Raw genomic sequence first — 18,340 nt, 5'->3', positions numbered from 1 at the left:
TTGACCAAAAGGGGAATGCGAAATGAAATAAAATAAAGTTTCACTGGCTGAGAGATTTCAAATGGAGTTGAGAGGTCACTCTGGTGGACATTCTTATGCACTATATAGACAACACCTTTTAGATTGTAATGTATTGGAATAGCTAGAAGTAAATACCCAAACTATCAAACTCCAACCCAGTAGCCTTGACTCTTGAAGATGACTGTATAACAATGTAGCTTACAAGGGGTGACAGTGTGATTGTGAAAACCTTGTGGATCACACTCCCTTTATCCAGTGTATGGATGGATGAGTAGATAAATGGGGACAAAAACTAAATGAAAAATAGGGTGGGGTGGGGGGATGATTGGGGTGTTCCTTTTTCACTATTATTTTTTTTTATTCTTATCACTTTTTCTGGTACAAGGAAAATGTTAAAAAAATAGATTGGAGTGATGAATGAACAACTATATGATGGTAATGTGATAAACTGATTGTATATTTTGGATGATTGTATCGTGTGTGAATCAATCTTAACAAATTAAAAAAAACAGATTGGGGTGATGAATGCACAACTAAATGAAGGTACTGTGAACAGCTGATTGTACACCATGGATGATTGTATGGTATGTGAATATATCACAATAGAACCAAATTTAATAACAAAAAAAATCATGGCTCTTCTGGGGTCCATAACATTTCTAAACTAGCACAGAGATGTTGAGACTTTTACTATTAAATTGCCGAGAGTATTGTGACTTCAACCTCACCATCTTCTTGACTTTTGTGGTTGTACCTCCTTTCAAGCAGCGATGGGTCAGTTCTCCAAGTCTGAACGAGGTGAGTCAGAATATCCAAGTGTGTCCTTGTGGCTGGGGGGTACATCTGACGCCATCAACACAGAGAGGGCACAGCGGAGGGAGCCCGAGCTCAGCGCAGGGCGGGCGGCTGTACCGTGTGAGCCAGGAGCTGCTTCCTGACCAAACAGCCCACTGGGGTCGGGAGGGGTGGCCTGGAATCCCCAGGAGGTGCTTTTCCAAGTCCTGCCCCTCTTCCCACCCACCCTCACAGGTTCTCACCCCCTCCCCACCCACGCCATGCCCCTTGATAATCCTTGCCGCAGTGAACCTGTCTCTATCAAGAGAAATCAGGACCAAGAAAACTGCTAAAGCAAAATAGTCACAGAGCATCTGTGACCCCCTGTCAAGCCCCTGCTGTGCTGGGGTCAGATGGATCTGACACTTTGTCCTCTCTGCCAGGGGTCCACCCCCACCCCCCCAGTCCCAGCTTGGGCTTCTTTGCATTTTATTAAATAAGATGCCATTTGCTGGCACCAGCAGGTCTGGCAAACGGGGAAGGGAACTGGGGGGGTGCAGGGTCTGCGGGATCCGCACAGAGCAGGGACTCGGCAGCTAAAGGCAGCCGCCGCCACTCTGGGTTGATTGTCACCTTTTGGGATCGTGGCCCAGAGCTGCCAGACCGTCCCATTCTGGAAACCAGCAACTTTCTGTGAAATATCCCAAATGTAAAAGTTGGCTCAAAATTTTTCTGAAGTTTCTGCCAATTGCCATGTGCTCTCAGTTTTCAACCTCTGCCTCGTACCCTCCTCTTCTGGGGAGAAGAGTGTAAAAAAAAAAAAAAAAACTCCCGAGTTTTTGTGTTTTGACAGGTGAACTAAGTCACGGACTTATCATAATGTTCTGTAAAGCTTTCCATACACTTGTGTTTGTTCACAAAATGTGATTTCTGGAATGTAAGTGGGAAGACACTATCTTGGCAGTTTCGGGGTCAAACCTACAGCCTCCCTAAGGTCAGGAGCATTATGGTCTCTGGCAAAAGGCAGCAGAGCAGGTGGTTACAGAGACGGACTCTGGAAATGGTGGCACTGCCCCCTCGCGGCCGCGTGGCCTGGGGACCATCTGTGCCATCGCCTTCTCATCTGCAAAACGGAGCTACTGTAAGGACCACTGCACAGCGCTGATGTTGAGCACTGAATGAGTTGACCCACACAGACACTGGAAGCAACGCCTTGCTCACAGAGCCTGTTAGATTTATTTTTATTCAGGCCACTCCATGCTGCCTCCAGTTAGGGGTCAGGACCCTAGATGACCCCAATCTCTTGCTTCCAGGGACACAGGGTCATGCCAGGCCACACCTAAACCCACCCTAGCCCCACTCAAGCGCCAATCTCTGTCCACACACCTGGTCCACTGAGAACCTCCTCTTCCCCTCATCGGATGAGATACAGTGGGTGACGACAGAACTACAAAGTAGCAAGCAGATTCAGCCACTTACTCAGCTATCTGGTCCCATTTTTTCCAAAAACAAGGACCACCAAAGCATTGCAATGAGCCAAGACACACCGGAACCTCAATGGGACGATGTTATAGAAAAAGGCTGCTGCACACCCAGCTCTCTGAGCACCCACTGTGATCCGAGTACTGCACTTAACTGCTGGGAACTGTAAGGAAAATAACACCATCTGGTTCTGCAGAAGCCTACTCATTCGTTCCCTGAGTTGACAAATATTTATCAAGTTCTCATTTTGTGCCAGTACTGATCGTGGCAGTAGGGAAACAGCATGAACAAAACCAAGTAAAGCCCTGACTTCTAGAGCACGTTAAGGAGACAGAGGGGACAGAAAATAAACAAATAACAAAGGAAACTATCGTCCGTCAGTTGTGCTAAGGTCTACAGAGAGAAGGGCATGGGAAGGGTCAGGACAGAAGGGAAGTCTGAATAGTCAGAGGTGGAGAGGGGAGAGTTGGTGCTCGTGACTCTGGCTGGCAGGAACACGGATTTGAGAGCTAGTTAGAGCCCCTCCTGTGGTGGGTGGGGAAGGAGAAGGGGGCCGTTTGGCAGAGGCTGGGGTGGACCACCAGATCATGTGCAGAATGGAAACCATGATGAGGCCTGGGGTGGGGTAGGGGGGGTTGCAGCAGGGAGAGCCAAGAAGAAGCCATCATGTGCCCCTGGGCGGTGAAAGGAAGGGACCCATGTTCACCAGCCACAGACCACTGTCTCCAAGGGCAGCCGGGCAGGAATGGGCACCTGGAACCAGCCAGGGCACCCCAGGAGCCACCCAGGGCTAGGTGACCCTCCCCCTTCTCCTTCCACAAGCCGGCTCACCTCTCCTCCCCATACACCTGGGCCCTCCTTAGGGAAAGAGCAGGCAAGCGAGGGGAACTTGGAAGAGAAGATGTGCAATTTATCCAAGACAGAACACCTAGAGGGACTGTAATTTATCAGGCTGGACTAAACCATACTCTGAATATGATTATTAATGTTTTCTTGCTTCCCAGCAGGTAAGCGCTCAGGGGAAAATCAGATCAACTGTAGATGAAGAAATTATATTTTCTCTGCTGGGGAAAAGGGAATAGAAAGGGAGAAAAAATGAAGACACTGTATACTCTTTTGAGGAGTTTTGCTAGAAACATTGAAATGATCTAGAAGAGAGGGGGAAAAGGTGATTCGGGGGGAGAGAGGGAGAAAATTGCTAGAGGGATGTTCTCAAGGAGGCAAATGGAGCTCTTCAGCCACAAGTACCCCCAGTTCATTCATGTGTAAGGGGCAAAAATGGGGTGAGGTGGGTGAATGTAGTAGAGGTAGAGGGAATGTGAAAAAGTTCTCTTTTCTTTTTTTCTTTCTCTCTTTTTTTTTTTTTAGAGAAATAGAGTGCAATGTCGCCGCCTGAGAGTAGGGATGACAAGGAGGTGCTGGGTTTTAAGGAGAGAGGAGGCTGCGTAGGAGAACAGTCTGGGGAGTGAGCGGAATCGGGTGAGAAGCAGGACGGCCAGGGGAAACAGGGTGAATTTCAGGTGACACAACTCATCAGCTCTCCCAGAACAGGCCTGGAGTAAGCAGAGGACTGCAGGTAACCAGGACTGTGGCTGTGCTTTTCCCCATTTGTCTGACAAATGGGGGATAGAGGAAGGGCGCCGAGGGCGTGTGCCTGCCAGCCGTGGCGAGTGCTGACGGAGCTTACGTGGGGTATAGGAGGGACGTGAGGACAGGAGGTGGTGAACGAGGAGGAAGAGCCCGTGGGAGGCCCGGTGGGGTTGAAGGATGACGGGAGTAGAGATCCTAAAGAAAGTAGCTATTCAGAGAGAGGGTGGAGGTCAGAAATAGGAATGACTGAAATTGAGACGGAGGAGGTCACCAGGTCCTGGTGAGGAAGGGTGAGATGGCATAAGCTGGGGGAGCTGCTGGCTGAGATGAGATGGAGGACAAGCAAAACCAGGGATGGAAACGAGGCCAACAAACTCAGGGGTCCACGCATTGCAGCATCCAGGTCTGTGATGTGAATTTTGTCAAGAGAGGGTGCTGTGGAGACTCCCAAACCCTAAAGGAGCCACGGTGGGGACTGGAGCTGGGGGGGGGGGGGGCTGTTGTGATCAGATTCAAAGCTGGAGGCTTCAGGAGGGGTGGAAACCAGGAGAAGGAAGACGTCTCTACCCGCCTCCAAGCCCATGGTTCCTGCGAGTGAGGACAGCAGGGAAACCTTGGGGAAAGCCAGGTTTCAGCTGGAGAAAGGAGCTGGGAATGGCAGGAGGAGTTGGGGATTTAAGCTTGCCACAACAGACGGGTGGCAAAACGGCTAGAAATGTCTCCTTTCACACAAAGAGATAGAGGACATGGCAAGGAAAAAAAAAAAAAAAAAAACCAAGAGGGCTAGGTGGCCGGCAGGGTGGAGCAGGGCAGGGTGGTGGGACGTGGGCCCTGCCCGCTCGGGACTGAGACCCGCGTCCAAATCCCAGCCCCCGCCCCTTGCTGCCCGTGTGGCCTCACAGGAGTCCCACTTTCCTCGTGGGTGACACGAGCCCAGGAGGACGGGAGGGTGAAATGAAAAGCCCAGGACCAGCCGCATCCTCAGCGCCCCCTAAACGCCGGCTCCTGCCACTGAGACCACCAGGAACTGATTCCTAAATTAGTTTTAGTCCCATTCCCGAAATTTCGTTCTTCCTGGTTGTTGGCCCACAAGTTGGGCTTTGTAAGCCGATAGAATAGTTTCGCGGGAACAATTCATCACCTATGAAAGTACTCAAATGCCCAGGTAAATATTTAAGCGAGGTTCTTCAACATGGGCAAACGTGGTTATGAGAGTAGATGTCAGAGTTGCAAGGGGCGGGGGGGTGAAATCTTTAGGTTCAACTCTGAGCAGCCTGGACTGGCCCAGCATCTCCGCCCCTCACGCGCGTGAGGGCGCGCCGGGACTGGAACCCGAGGGGCCCCTGGATTCTTTGCAGACTCCCCTCCTTTCCTTTTGATATTCTGGGCGAGCGTCCCCCAGCCTTCCCGGGCCGCGGCCCCAGCCCGCAATCGGTGGGGTCGGGAAGCCCACCCCACCCGGGCTTGGTAGTCGCTTCCCGGGCCGGACGCGGCCGCCAGGTCCCCCAAGCACCCGCCCGCGGGGAGGGACGCACCGTGGCCTCCACGTCGCCTGCTGGAGGGCGCGGGAGCGGGGCCGGGCCGGGGGCGGGCAGTGGCGGAGGGCGGAGACTGCGCGCGGCCCCGTGCCCCCACCCCACCAACACGGTGCAGAGCTGCCTTCCCCGCGCCCGGACGCCGCAGGGCCGGGCAGTGCGGCCGGGGCTCGGGGCGGGGAGGAAGCCACCGGGCGGGGAGGACGCGCGGCCGGTGCGCCCATGGGCAGCCCCTGGAACCGCAGCCACGGCCCCGAAGGCGCGCGGGAGCCGCCGTGGCCCGCGCTGCCGCCGTGCGACGAGCGCCGCTGCTCGCCCTTCCCGCTGGGCGCGCTGGTGCCGGTGACGGCCGTGTGCCTGGGGCTCTTCGCCGTCGGGGTGAGCGGCAACGTGGTGACCGTGCTGCTGGTCGGCCGCCGCCGCGACCTGCGCTCCACCACCAACCTGTACCTGGGCAGCATGGCCGTGTCCGACCTGCTCATCCTGCTCGGCCTCCCCTTCGACCTGTACCGCCTCTGGCGCTCGCGCCCCTGGATCTTCGGGCCGCTGCTGTGCCGCCTGTCGCTGTGCCTGGGCGAGGGCGGCACCTACGCCACGCTGCTGCACGTGACGGCGCTCAGCGTCGAGCGCTACCTGGCCGTCTGCCGCCCGCTGCGGGCCCGCGTCCTCGCCACCCGCCGCCGCGTCCGGGCGCTCATCGCCGCGCTCTGGGCCGTGGCGCTGCTCTCCGCGGCGCCCTTCTTCTTCCTGGTGGGCGTCGAGCAGGACCCCGCCCCTTCCGCGGCCCCGACCCCGAACGGCACCGCAGGGGCGGCCCCTTCACCCCCTACCTCGCGGGCGCAGTCCCTGACCCCGCCGTCGGGGCCCGAGGCAGCGGAGGCCGCCGCGCTCTTCAGCCGCGAGTGCCGGCCGAGCCGGGCGCAGCTGGGCGCGCTGCGCGTCATGCTGTGGGTCACCACCGCCTACTTCTTCCTGCCCTTCCTGTGCCTCAGCGTCCTCTACGGGCTCATCGGGCGCCAGCTCTGGACCAGCCGGGGGCCGCTGCGGGGCCCGGCCGCCTCGGCGCGGGAGCGGGGTCACCGGCAGACGGTCCGCGTCCTGCGTAAGTGGCGCCACCGCCGTCCCAGGCACGCTCCGGGCTCTGCGTCCCCTTCCTCGGCTCCGCTCCAGTTCCTCTTCCTTTCCCGTTTCTACGGCAGCCTCCACCTATCCCTACTTCCCATCTCCAGAGAAAGCCATCTCCTGTCCCGTCCTCCTTCCCCCGGGGCTCTGGGGTGGCCCCAGCGCGCCTCCTGAGGGATGGGCCACCCGGGTCCGGGAAACAGCGATCTTTGTGCAAAGCCGCTGTGACCTGTGAGCCGGGCTGCCCCGGGCTGGGTAACTGGACGCTTTTAATCCAAGCGCGCGTCTCTGTTAGATGCCGCGGGTGTGGACAGCTCCCAGAACCCTTGAGAAGACAGGGCAGATTCCATTAAACTAATTTTTTTTTTCTTTAATGTTAAATTATCCTGAAGGCTAAAGCGAACCATGCCCTTATCACAAAGAAAATTGTGCAGACCTGTTGCAGAATTCTTTTCAACGGAGAACAGCGCGTATCTCTGAAGTGGGTTTGTGGAAGGACGCCTGCCAGAAAGCTCATTAGTAGAACTCGCTCCTGCTGGTTTATGTCCAGCCTTGATAAGAGGTCTTTGGGACTAAGATGTTGTTTTAAAGCAAATTCTGATGCAGTCTGCAGCGTAATGGTTTTCCTGGGGTGGGGATTGGGCTGGGTTAAGTCCTGTCTCTTAGGAATGAGTTTCTGATTCATTCCTTCAGATGCTTTCCCGGGAACGCTGATTTGTTTTCCGAAGCTTTTGCTAATTCTGGTGCCTGTGTCTTCTTTGCAGTGGTGGTCGTTCTGGCCTTTATAGTCTGCTGGTTGCCATTCCACGTTGGCAGGATCATTTACATAAATACAGAAGACTCCCGGATGATGTATTTCTCCCAGTACTTTAACATCGTTGCTTTGCAACTTTTCTATCTGAGCGCATCCATCAACCCAATCCTCTACAACCTCATTTCAAAGAGGTATAGAGCAGCGGCCTGCAAACTGCTGCTTTCCAGACAGCCCGGTCAAAGAGGTCTCTGCAGAAGCAGGGACCCTGGGGGAGCCACTGGGGGAGACACAGCTGGCTGCACGGAGACCCCCGCTAACATGAAGACGGCAGCATAAAGCAGCTCCGCCGGGCAAGTCGCCGCGTCCCACGGTTCTGGGACTTCAGAGAAAACAGGTCTGTAAAGAAATAGAGACTGAAGTGGCGGCGGGGGGGTGGGGTGGTGGTGGTGGTTATTGATACTGTTAACAAAAGTGGAAAAAGTGGTTGGTTAAGAAGTTATCAGCCTTTTTTTTTCCCACCAAGGTATGAAATACAACTGTACCCATCTTCGTGTTTCCCCTTGCACATATCTCCTAAGGAACGTTCATTTTAGCATGATGACTGTGACAAATCACACAAAATGTGCCCTGGGGAAGGTTTCCATGTCTTTGGAAATATGCGGTGTTTGCTCATTTGACAGTTGTTAAATGCTACAGAGATGCAGCCATACCAGTTTTTGTCTCTGAGGTCAGAGGTGTATTTTGGTTTCATGTTTTGGATAGAAACATAAGACTGTATATACAAAGAACCCATGCCAAGGAGAGTTTTCATTCAATAAATTGTTTAATGTCTATATGTGACACCAGAAACTTTTAGAAGTGAAGGGAATTCTGGGTAGGCACCACTGTTTAGGGGCCCTACCTTTCTCAGGGCTCGGAGGCAATGATAGAGATTAGGCACAGTACCCCTCTTTCAGAACTACTAGGCACAAATGAATGTGTTGCAACCTACTTCTTCCTGAGACTGCTCCGTGAGGTTCTCCCAATGCCCTTGGCCAGGACATAGCAAACCTGCACGCTGAACCCTAAGGGCACGGAGCTCCGGCAGGAGTTGGCCACGAACTCCCTTCCCAACTGATATTTGTAAAGACCTGTGATACACCTTATCTTGCTTCAGCTCCGTGGGTCGGTATGTTTTATCCTCATTTCTGGTTTACTAGCGATGAATCTGAGTCTCAGATTTTTCTGAGGCCGTGCAAATAGGAACCAATGGCTCCGATATAGAGCCTTACACACTCCCAAGCAAGATGCTCCTGAAAAAGAATGTGGAACATACTGGCCAACGACTCTAATTTTGTTTTGTTTTCTGACAGTTTGAAAACAAATGTTTTCTCAGAAGGCTGCTGGTGTCTCGCACATCTCCAATCCCAAAGGACTTCTTTGTGCCATAGTTGGTGAATGGTGGGCAGGGAACAATTTGCACAGTTGCACAGGGGGTCCCTGGTTTTCAGGGTGTTGAAGTTCATATCTAAATTACAGTAGATTCTTCATATTTTTTGAGGAATTTGTCCTGAGATCTTCCGGAAACTTCAAACCCACAAACACCAATAAAGCATACAAGTCTACGAAATATAACTTTATGGATGTTCCCACATTTACAATGACAAACAGAAGCTGAGGCACAGTGAGATTTGGAAGCTGGAGAGTCAGCTTAGTTTACTGGCCTCCTCATTTGGCCTCTTTGCTTCAAAGCTCACAGTTTGAGCCTCATGAAGTTTCCAAATTACTTCACATCCCAGACCATCATGGTCTCTTTTGAACAGACAAAACTATAAATGGTATTTTATAGGGTCTGCCCACCATGCTTTTTCAAATATAAATTCAAACACAGGTGACTCATCTCAGCCCCCTTCAAGCATCCTCATTCCCTGGTTCTGTCCTCAGCCTGTGTAGGAACCAACAAGTCTCCCATCTACCATTTTGTTTCTCCCACTAGTGGAGGAAAGATCCTACTCACTTGGAGCAGCACTCCCTAAACTCTATTTTGCCGATTTTCAGGGGTAGTGTGGGGGAGAAAATGTTGTGGGGTCAAGTGTGGTAAGAAAACACTACCTACTGTGCCCCCTGCTCCCCGAGAGTCACAGCACACACTGAGACATCAGAGGCACTGGGAAGTTCAGTCAAGAAGCATTGTTTCACTCAGCTTTTCCTTGACTTATTTAAACATGGTACCAACCACTTGTGGACACCATCCGGGGACCACTGACATAGGGATTCTCACAGTGGACATGCCAGCCTCATGCCACTGAAAGCCCTCTGCTTGGTTGCACTGAGTAGGGATGAGGGACCACATGGTCTTTCTACTCATGGGTGGTCCTCTCTGGAGCCATCAGAGGTGGCCTCTGCCCTGTGGAAGGTCTTGCTTGAGAACCTTATTGAAATAGTATACTATTTTAGACATTGTGTTGTGGAACTTGTGTTTCAATGATACATTTGTTTCTGTCCTTCCTGGCTCACAAAATAAAATGTATTCTCCCAGGGAGTCGTGGTCCAAAAAAGTTGGAGATAACTGTTCTGAGGTGTACCCACCCCCAAAGATGTGGCCTTTTGCAACCCTGAACTGGCTATAAATACATGCACATTTTTAGATAAATCCCCCAAAGAATTGAAAGCAGGGACTCAAACAGGTATTTGCACACCAATGTTCATAGCAGCATTGTTCACAATTGCCACAAGGTAGGAGCAACCCAAGTGTCCACCAATAGATGAATGGATAAACAAAATGTGGTATATACATACAATGGAATATTATTCAGCTGTGAAAAGGAATGAAATTCTGATACATACAGCAACATGGATGAACCTTGAAGACATCATGTTGAGTGAAATGAGCCAGACCCAAAAGAACAAATAACATGTAATCTCACTTTAAATTAACTAGAATATGCAAATTTATAGAGACCAAAAGAAGACTGCAGGTTACCAGGGTTGGAGGATGGGAGCAGGGTATGGGGAATTATTGCTTAATGGGTGCAGACTTTCTGTTTGGGGTGATGAATTTTCATTAATGGCTGCAGGTGATAGCACAACATTGTGCATGTAATCGATGGCATTGAATTATATGCTTAAAAATGGTTAAAAGGCAAATTTAATGTTGCACATATGTCACCATAAAAATAAGAATAAAAAAAGTGGGGGTCCTGGGAAGACCTGGGGTGGTGGAGTCGGGGGTCACAGTCCTGGGCCTCCCTCCCCTGGGGAGGGCATCACAGAGGCTGTGCCGGGGACAACTGCCTCCACCCGGGTAAAAACGGGTGCCGTCATCCCAGCAAGGTTCTCTCTGAGCTCACCCACCCCTTCTACAAGCCAAACTCTCTTTATTAGGTGAGGCTCCAACCTTGGGAGAGAGTTTGTAGTTCATTCATTCACTTGGCAAATATTTAACCAAACAGCAGCAAATACACTTGAAAAATTAGTCCGTTCAGGATGTCAAAATTGATCGACTCTTTAATGGCATTTTTTGTTTAAAATGTGTGACTGTGTCATCCAGATGACCTATAGAGTCAGTGGACAGCGTAATAAAAGCACATACATCAGCAGGAACTGCAGACCATCAGGTTAGTGTTATCCCAACAAGAATGTTTGTCCTCTTTTCTATGGGACATATTTCTACTGCTTAAGGAAATGTTCCAAGAAGCCATTGCCTCACACCTCCTAGGAACCAAGAGTTCCCCATTCGAAGTTCTCAAGTTGACAAAGAGCAATGTATTAATGGTGTGGAAAAGTTTGAACACATCCTGACCATCTTTAATCACGTAATAATGACATTTAATAATAACATTGACCCGCATGTGGAAGCTTTTTCTATACAAGTATCAGTGGCTGCCCAGGTCTAGTGTTTGAATTCAGAGTGGAACTGTACAAAGGCTTTGCTTAAACACAGACATGATACAATTTGTAATTGTGAGCCAACTTTTAAAGATTGCAATCTGTACATATGACATTGACCCCAGTCAGCTCTGAGCAGTCTTTGCAATTAGCCTTTTCTCCCTGGGAGCACAGAAGCGTCCCCTCCTTATCAAGCAGGTGAGAGAAACGGACTCTCCTCACCGCCTCCTTAGGAAAACAACTCATTCTTTTTAAAGAACGGTGACATCTGGGTATTGAGGGCCAAAGTGTGTCAGCTACCCCAGGAGATTTCAGTGGTCAGGGGTGCCCGCGGTGCATCGTTTTCACAGCACTGAGCACCTTCCGTCGTGGGTGTCTGTTTCCTCCTCATTGGTAACAGGGCTTTCTGGGGCAGAGTGGCGATGGGGGAGAAGCAACCATTACCAGGTTTGGGATGGCACGTCCTGAGATCCCCAGCAGTGACTTGACCTCAGAGCAGCTCCTGATCCCTGTCCATGAGTCCCTGCCCTGGCACAGGCCACATTATCTTACTTTATCGGCACCACCTCTGCTTCTCCCCAGCTGAGAGAGCCAAGATGGAAAGAGCCAGTGTTTTACATCTTCTTTAGCTCTCCTTTCTCAGCTTTGAAGTGAGAGTGTGCATCTTGAACTGTTCTAAGATTTCCACCTCTGTGATGCAGGGATATAACAAGATTAAAAAAAAAAAAATGCACACAGGTCTCAAAGTTGTAACGCGCGTTTGCAGTGCTACAGTCACAGTGAAGCCTGTTGATAACTGCAACCCAAAAGAGAGGTAAACCAGATCTTTCTTTGCTCCTGTCTCACTCCCACAATAACTCCTCACTTTGTTTTTATAGTGACTATCAGCTCCCTTCCCTCACACTTTTTATTTCCACTCGATCTCTCTCGATCAGACTTCTCAAACTTCAGCGTGCATCCGAATCACTTGGAGATCACTGGGCCCCACCCTCAGAGGGTCTGTCTGCTTCTGTAGGTCAGGGGTGAGGCGCAAAAATTTTCACTTCCATCATGCTCCGCTGCTGGGCTGAGGACCCCACTTTGACAACCACTGCTGTAGATCTACTGAAAATGTGGCCGACAGACCAGCTGCACCCAGGCCTCCATCACTTCTCCTGGTCTCCAAAACATGTTTAATTTTCCTTTTACCTCAACACCTGGTTCAGTTCTTTGCCTTGCTCCTCCATTCCTCCAGGAGAGGTCCTACTTTGTTTTTCATGGTCCGCTTGGAAGCTTGACTCCATGTCACTTGAGGCCAATTGTTAGTAGCCCTGGCGTTATCTACCTGCCATCCTGGACTTCTGCCTGGTGAGACCAACTCAAATTGCCTTTGGGGTGGATGGACTTGTTTCCAAGCCCCAGCAGGGGGCCACCTCCAAAGCCTTGACTTTGACAGAGCACAAGACCTCGCTTGATCCACAAGAGTTACCTTGGGTCTCCCCTTCAGCACTCCAGTGACTGAACCCCTAAAATTTGGAGGCAGCCACAGAAGAGGAAGAAGTCATGACTTCAATAGTTTAAGCCCAGGTAACTAGGAGAAGGATGGTGCTATTTGAAAGAAACAGACTGTCAGAGGTAGACGTGATTTAGAAGAGAAGGTAATGGATTCCATTTTGATTATTTTGTTTCCAATGAAGCCACTCAGCTGGAAATGTTCTGTTTTTTTCTACAGTCTCCTGAAAATAGATGTCAATAGTCAAATCGTTTTAAGAAATGCTGCAATACTATATAAATCTCTTTTGACCACAGAACCATTTTCCCCCCACATTTTAACATTCCACAGAACACTCCAGTTTGAAATTCAAGAGAGGATTTTGGATATGAAGTCAGGATAGAAACAAAAAATTGAGAGTTGTATTAGTCAGGGTTCGCTAGGGAAACAGAACCAACAGGAGATATCTGTAAAAGGAGATTTTATAAAAGTGTCTCATACAACTGTGGGGATGCATGAGTCCAAATTCGATAGGGCAGGGTGCACAAGTCCAAATTCTGTAGGGCAGGCTGCAAGCTGGCAACTCCAATGAAGGTCTTCGATGAACTCCCCAGGAGATGCTGGCTGGCTGAAGAAGAAATGAAATTTCTCTCTTGTCTCTTAAAAGTCTTCACCAATTGAATTAAATCCAACTGATTGGATTCTCTCATTGTGGAAGACATTCCCTTAGTTGATTGTAGATGTAATCAGCCATAGATGCAATCAGCTGACTTATGATTTAATAAACCGGGCTTCTGGTTTATTAACCAGCCACAAATGTCCTTGCAGTAATGATTAGACCAGTGTTTGCTTGACCAGACAACTGGGCACCATCACCTGACCAAGTTGACACATGAACCCAACCATCACCGTTCACCCCTTGTTAACTTGGAATCTATACACATCACCTTAAACCATACTTAATCTCTTAATAGAACACAGTAACAGACATATGTTTCACCTAACAATACTCAGCCATCCTGCATTTGACTGGAAATGCACTAAATCTCTCCAGAATAGGGTGCAAGTCCTTGGGTAACATTCACTCTTAAACTTGATTTCCTTTAACCTAAATACTATGAAATGAACAATACAACTTATGTCATATGATAAAGTGAAAAGATAGAGAAGAAAACAAAGATATTTCCTTTATGTACAAATACAAACATACTCAAATAAAACAAGGAGGAAATATTCATACCATCACAGTCCCCGTTCCTGTAACTGGTCATGTGGTCATAGTTCATACTTATCCCTACCTTCTTCTGCTACACATTCCATGTTCCCTTTACCCTCAGCAAGCACTTCAGCTGGCTGTGGTTCTTTCCCTGGTGAGGTGACCCAAACCTTCATTCCTAAAGTTTCTTCACCATTAGTAGTCCTGCCTGGATTGGGTTGTTGCAGTTTTCCATGACTTTAATCACAGGGCTTGGTAACACTAAGAGATGCCCTAGGAGATCTCATGTATTCCAGGAAAACTCTTATTTACCTCCATTGTATGGTTGCAGTGCTATTTCCCCTGGATAGTCAGGATCACCCTAGCCACTACAGTAATCCCTATCCCTGCCTGTTGATTCAGAGGCATGAGGAGTCCAAAGTGGCCAGGTGGCAGTCTTAACTTCCAGTTCAATGGAATTATTGTTGTGTCTTCTGGTGGGAGCACTCCTCCTTTTGGAACTAAGACCTGTAGACCAGCAGAGCTTAAGGTTGCAGGGACAGGAAGTAAAATTTTTCTGGTGGATCACTAAGGGTGCCTAGTTGGCACCATAACCAAGTCTTCAACAGGCCATTCTGTGGTTCTGTCAACACAGCTGCCTCTGTATGATGGGGAACATGGGAAAACCAGAGAATTCCATGAGGATTTTCCCATTTCCTCATTTCATTAGCTGTGAAATGGGTTCCTAATCAGAAGCAATGCTGTGTGGAATACCATGACAGCGGATAAGGCATTCTGTAAGTCCATGGATAGTAGTTTTGGCAGAAGCATTGCATGTAGGGAAGGAAACCCATATCTGGATTATGCATCTACTCCAGTTAGAACAAGTTGTGGCCCCTTACATGATGGAAGTGGTCCAATGTAATCAACCTTCTACCAGGTAGCAGGCTGATCACCTCGGGGAATGGTGCCATATCAGGGACTGAGTATGGGTCTCTGCTGCTGGAAGATTGGACACTAATCAGTGGTTGTGGCCAGGTCAGCCTTGGTGAGGGGAAGTCCATGTTGCTGAGCCCATGCATAACCTCCATCCCTACCACCATGACCACTTTGTTCATGAGCCCACTAGGCAATGACAGGAGTAGCTGGGGAAAGAGGCTGACTGGTATCCACAGAATAGGTCATCTTATCCACTTGAGTATTAAAATCTTCCTCTGCTGAAGTTACCCTCTGGTGAGCATTCACACGGACATAAATATCTTCATGTTTTTTGCCCACTCAGAAAGGTCTATCCACATACCTCTTCCCCAGACCTCTTTGTTTCCAATTTTCCAATCATGTTCCTTCAGAGTCGCTGACCTCCAGCCAAACCTTAGCAGCCCATGAATCAGTATACAAATGCACCTCTGGCCAGTTCTCCTTCCAAACAAAATGAACAACCAGGTGCATGACTTGAAGTTCTACCAGGGAACTTCTACCAGGGGAAATTCCACTGGGAGGATTTCCCCTCACCACTGTCTTTCAGGGACATCCAAGAAAAGGGCTGCAGTGCTGCAGCTGTCCACTTTCGGGTGGTGCCTGCATATCGTGCAGAACCATCTGTAAACCAGGCCTTGAGTGTTTTCTTCCTCAGTCAACTGATTGTAAGGAACTCCCCAACAGGCCATAGCTGTGGGCTGGGAAAGAGAAGGTAATGTAGCAGGAGTGGGAGCCATGGGCATTTGGGCCACTTCCTCATATGACTGATGTGTGCCTTCAGGACATGCTTAAGCCCAATCTCATATATACCATTTCCATTTTATGATGGAGTACTGCAGTGCACACCCAACTTTATGGCTTGGTGGATTGGACAGCACCCAGCTCATGATAGGCAACCCAGGTCTCATGGTAACTTGGTGGCCCATGATCAAATGTTCTGTCTCTTAAGGCCCAATAGCAGGACAAAGCTGTTTCTCAAAAGGAGAGTAGTTATCTGCATAGGATGGTAAGGCTTTACTTCAAAATCCTAAGGGCCTGCATTGTGATTCTCTTATAGGAGCCTGCCAAAGTCTCCAAACAGCATCTCTATTTGCCATGGACACATCTAGCATCAATGGATCTGCTGGATCATATGTTCCAAGTGGCAGAGCAGCTTGCACAGCAGCCTGGACCTGCCTCATTTTGTCCCAGTTCCCACTCAAAACTAGAAGCTTTTCTGGTCACTCAATTGGCCAGAGTAGCACACCCAAATGAGGAATATGTTGTCTCCAAAATCCAAGGAGGCCAACTAGCGTTGTGCCTCTTTTTTGATTGTAGGAGGGGCCAGATGCAACAGCTTATCCATCACCTTAGAAGGGATATCTCAACATGCTCCACACCACTGGGCACCTAGAAATTTTACTGAGGTGGAAGCCCTCTGTATTTTTGTTGGATTTATCTCCCATCCTCTAACACACAAATGCCTTACCAATAAGTCTAGAGTAGTTGCTACTTCTTGCTCACTAGGTCCAATCGACATGGTATCATCAATATAATGGACCAGTGTGATGTTTTGTGGGAGGGAGAAATTATCAAGATCTCTGTGGACAATATTATAACATAGAGCTGGAGAGTTGATATACCCCTGAGGTAACACAGTGAATGTATACTGCTGGCCTTGCCAGTTGAATGCAAACTGTTTCTGGTGGTCCTTACTAACAGCTATTGAGAAAAAGGCATTTGCCCAATCAATAGCTGCATACCAGGTACCAGGGGATGTGATGATTTACTCAAGCAGTGATACCACATCTGGAACAGCAGCTGCAATTGGAGTCACCACCTGGTGAAATTTATGATAATCCACTGTCATCCTCCATGACCCATCTGTTTTCTGCACAGACCAAATAGAGTTGAATGGGGATGTGTGGAAATCATCCCCGCCCCACCTGTCTCCTTCAAGTCCTTAAGAGTGGCATTAATCTGCAATCCCTCCAGGAATCCAGTATTGCTTCTGGTTTACTATTTTGCTAGGCAGGGGCAGTTCTAGTGGCTTCCACTTGGCCTTTCCCACCATAATAGCCCTCACTTCACAAGTCAGGGAACCAATGTGAGGATTCTGCCAGTTGCTGAGTATGTCTGTTCCAATTATGCATTCCAGAACTGGGAAAATAACCACATAATGGGTCTGGGAACCCACTGACCTACAGTGAAATGGACCTGAGCTAAAACTTCATCAATCACCTGACCTCCATAAGCCCCTCCTCTGACTGGTGGACCAGAGTGATGTTTTGGGTCTCCTGGAATTAATGTCATTTCTGAACCAGTGTCTAATAATCCCCAAGATATCTGATCATTGCCTTTTCCCCAATGCACGGTTTCCCTGGTAAAAGGCTGTAGCTCTCCCTGGGGAAGAGTGGGAGGAAGATTAAAAGTATAAATTTTTGGCAGTGTAACAGAGTCCTTCTCCAAGGGTAACCAGCCTTCCCTTCATTCACAAGGAGCTCTGGATCTGTAAACTGTCTCAAGTCTGGGAATTGATTCAGGGGCCATGACTCTCTGTTTTTGTAATTCAAGTTAGACTTTTGTTCACTTGAACTAAAATTATTCTGCTTATGGAGAATTTAGTGGACTGAATTAATTTAGTAACAAGAATTTAGTAGTCTGCCCATCTATTTTACTGCTAGGTACCCCATGATCTACTGGCCAATGGCATAAGTCTCTGCAAGTCAGGTTATTTTGCTGCTTTGAGTCTGCTGTCCATCATGGTAGCTATAACCACCTCATCTTTAGCGATTAACTGCTGCCATGTGGCTTTTTCCAACTCGGGATCAGAGTATCCCCTCTGTGTTTAAGGATTCCAGCTCAATGACAGCAGTTCCTACAGTAATATCTGACCTACAGAGAAGGGCAACTACAGAGCTCTTCAGGGATGATGGAGCTAGTCTCACAAATTTATTCCTCACAGTCCTGGTAAAAGATGTGTCTTCTGGACATTCCTGTCTGTGTGAGCAGGTCTTCCATGATAAATCCACTCTAACATTCCAGACTCTCTAAGCCTTGGATCCCTGCCTCTACATTATACCTGGGCAGTTCTGGCATTATTGTAATTTTGGTTTTGTGACTGTCTTTTTTTCCATATATTTTAAAGTCAAATGTGTAACAATAAGTAAATCAATGTTAATGGAACACAATGTATAAAGATGTGCTTTTAGATAATACTTTATAAGAAAGTACGGGAATATACAAATACAAATGGAGCTCTTGTACACCACAGAAATTAAGTTGGTATTATTCAGACATGTTGTTGTAAGTTTAAGATGTTACTTGTAGTCCCCAATTTCAAACTATTAAGAAAATAACTTAACAATATAGAGAAAAGGAAAGAAGAAGGGAATCAAAAGGTACACTATAAAATCAACTGAATTTTAAAAAGACCATAGTGGATTAATTGGACTCAAGACTAGATGTGGTGGCCTGACTCCTAGGATGGGATGAGGAAGAAAACAAAAGAAAGCCAAGCTCGATGGCATAAGCAGTTTTTTGTAGTTAAAAAATCTTTCCCCAAAGAAAAT

The 18,340-nt window shown here is 48.7% G+C and overlaps 1 protein-coding gene across 1 annotated transcript; it reads left to right on the top strand.

Annotated features, from left to right (window-relative positions):
• Nucleotides 1-5,624: 5,624 nt before the first annotated feature.
• Nucleotides 5,625-7,614, top strand: MLNR (motilin receptor). The gene is made up of 2 exons (XM_037800658.1): nt 5,625-6,504; nt 7,289-7,614. The coding sequence occupies exons 1-2, from the start codon at nt 5,625-5,627 to the stop codon at nt 7,612-7,614; spliced, it is 1,206 nt and encodes a 401-aa protein (XP_037656586.1).
• The last annotated feature ends 10,726 nt before the right edge of the window (nt 7,615-18,340 follow it).

This window comes from Choloepus didactylus, chromosome 12 (genome assembly GCF_015220235.1).
Source record: "Choloepus didactylus isolate mChoDid1 chromosome 12, mChoDid1.pri, whole genome shotgun sequence".
In the NCBI taxonomy this organism is placed as follows: domain Eukaryota; kingdom Metazoa; phylum Chordata; class Mammalia; order Pilosa; family Megalonychidae; genus Choloepus; species Choloepus didactylus.
Note: the sequence above shows the minus strand (reverse complement) of the source record. Positions and strands in the feature narration are given on the sequence as shown.

Coding starts and splice junctions, on each gene's coding strand:
- MLNR (XM_037800658.1), top strand. CDS start 5,625: ATGGGCAGCCCCTGGAACCGCAGCCACGGCCCCGAAGGCGCGCGGGAG. Junction 6,505..7,288: donor GCAGACGGTCCGCGTCCTGC/GTAAGTGGCGCC, acceptor TCTTCTTTGCAG/TGGTGGTCGTTCTGGCCTTT.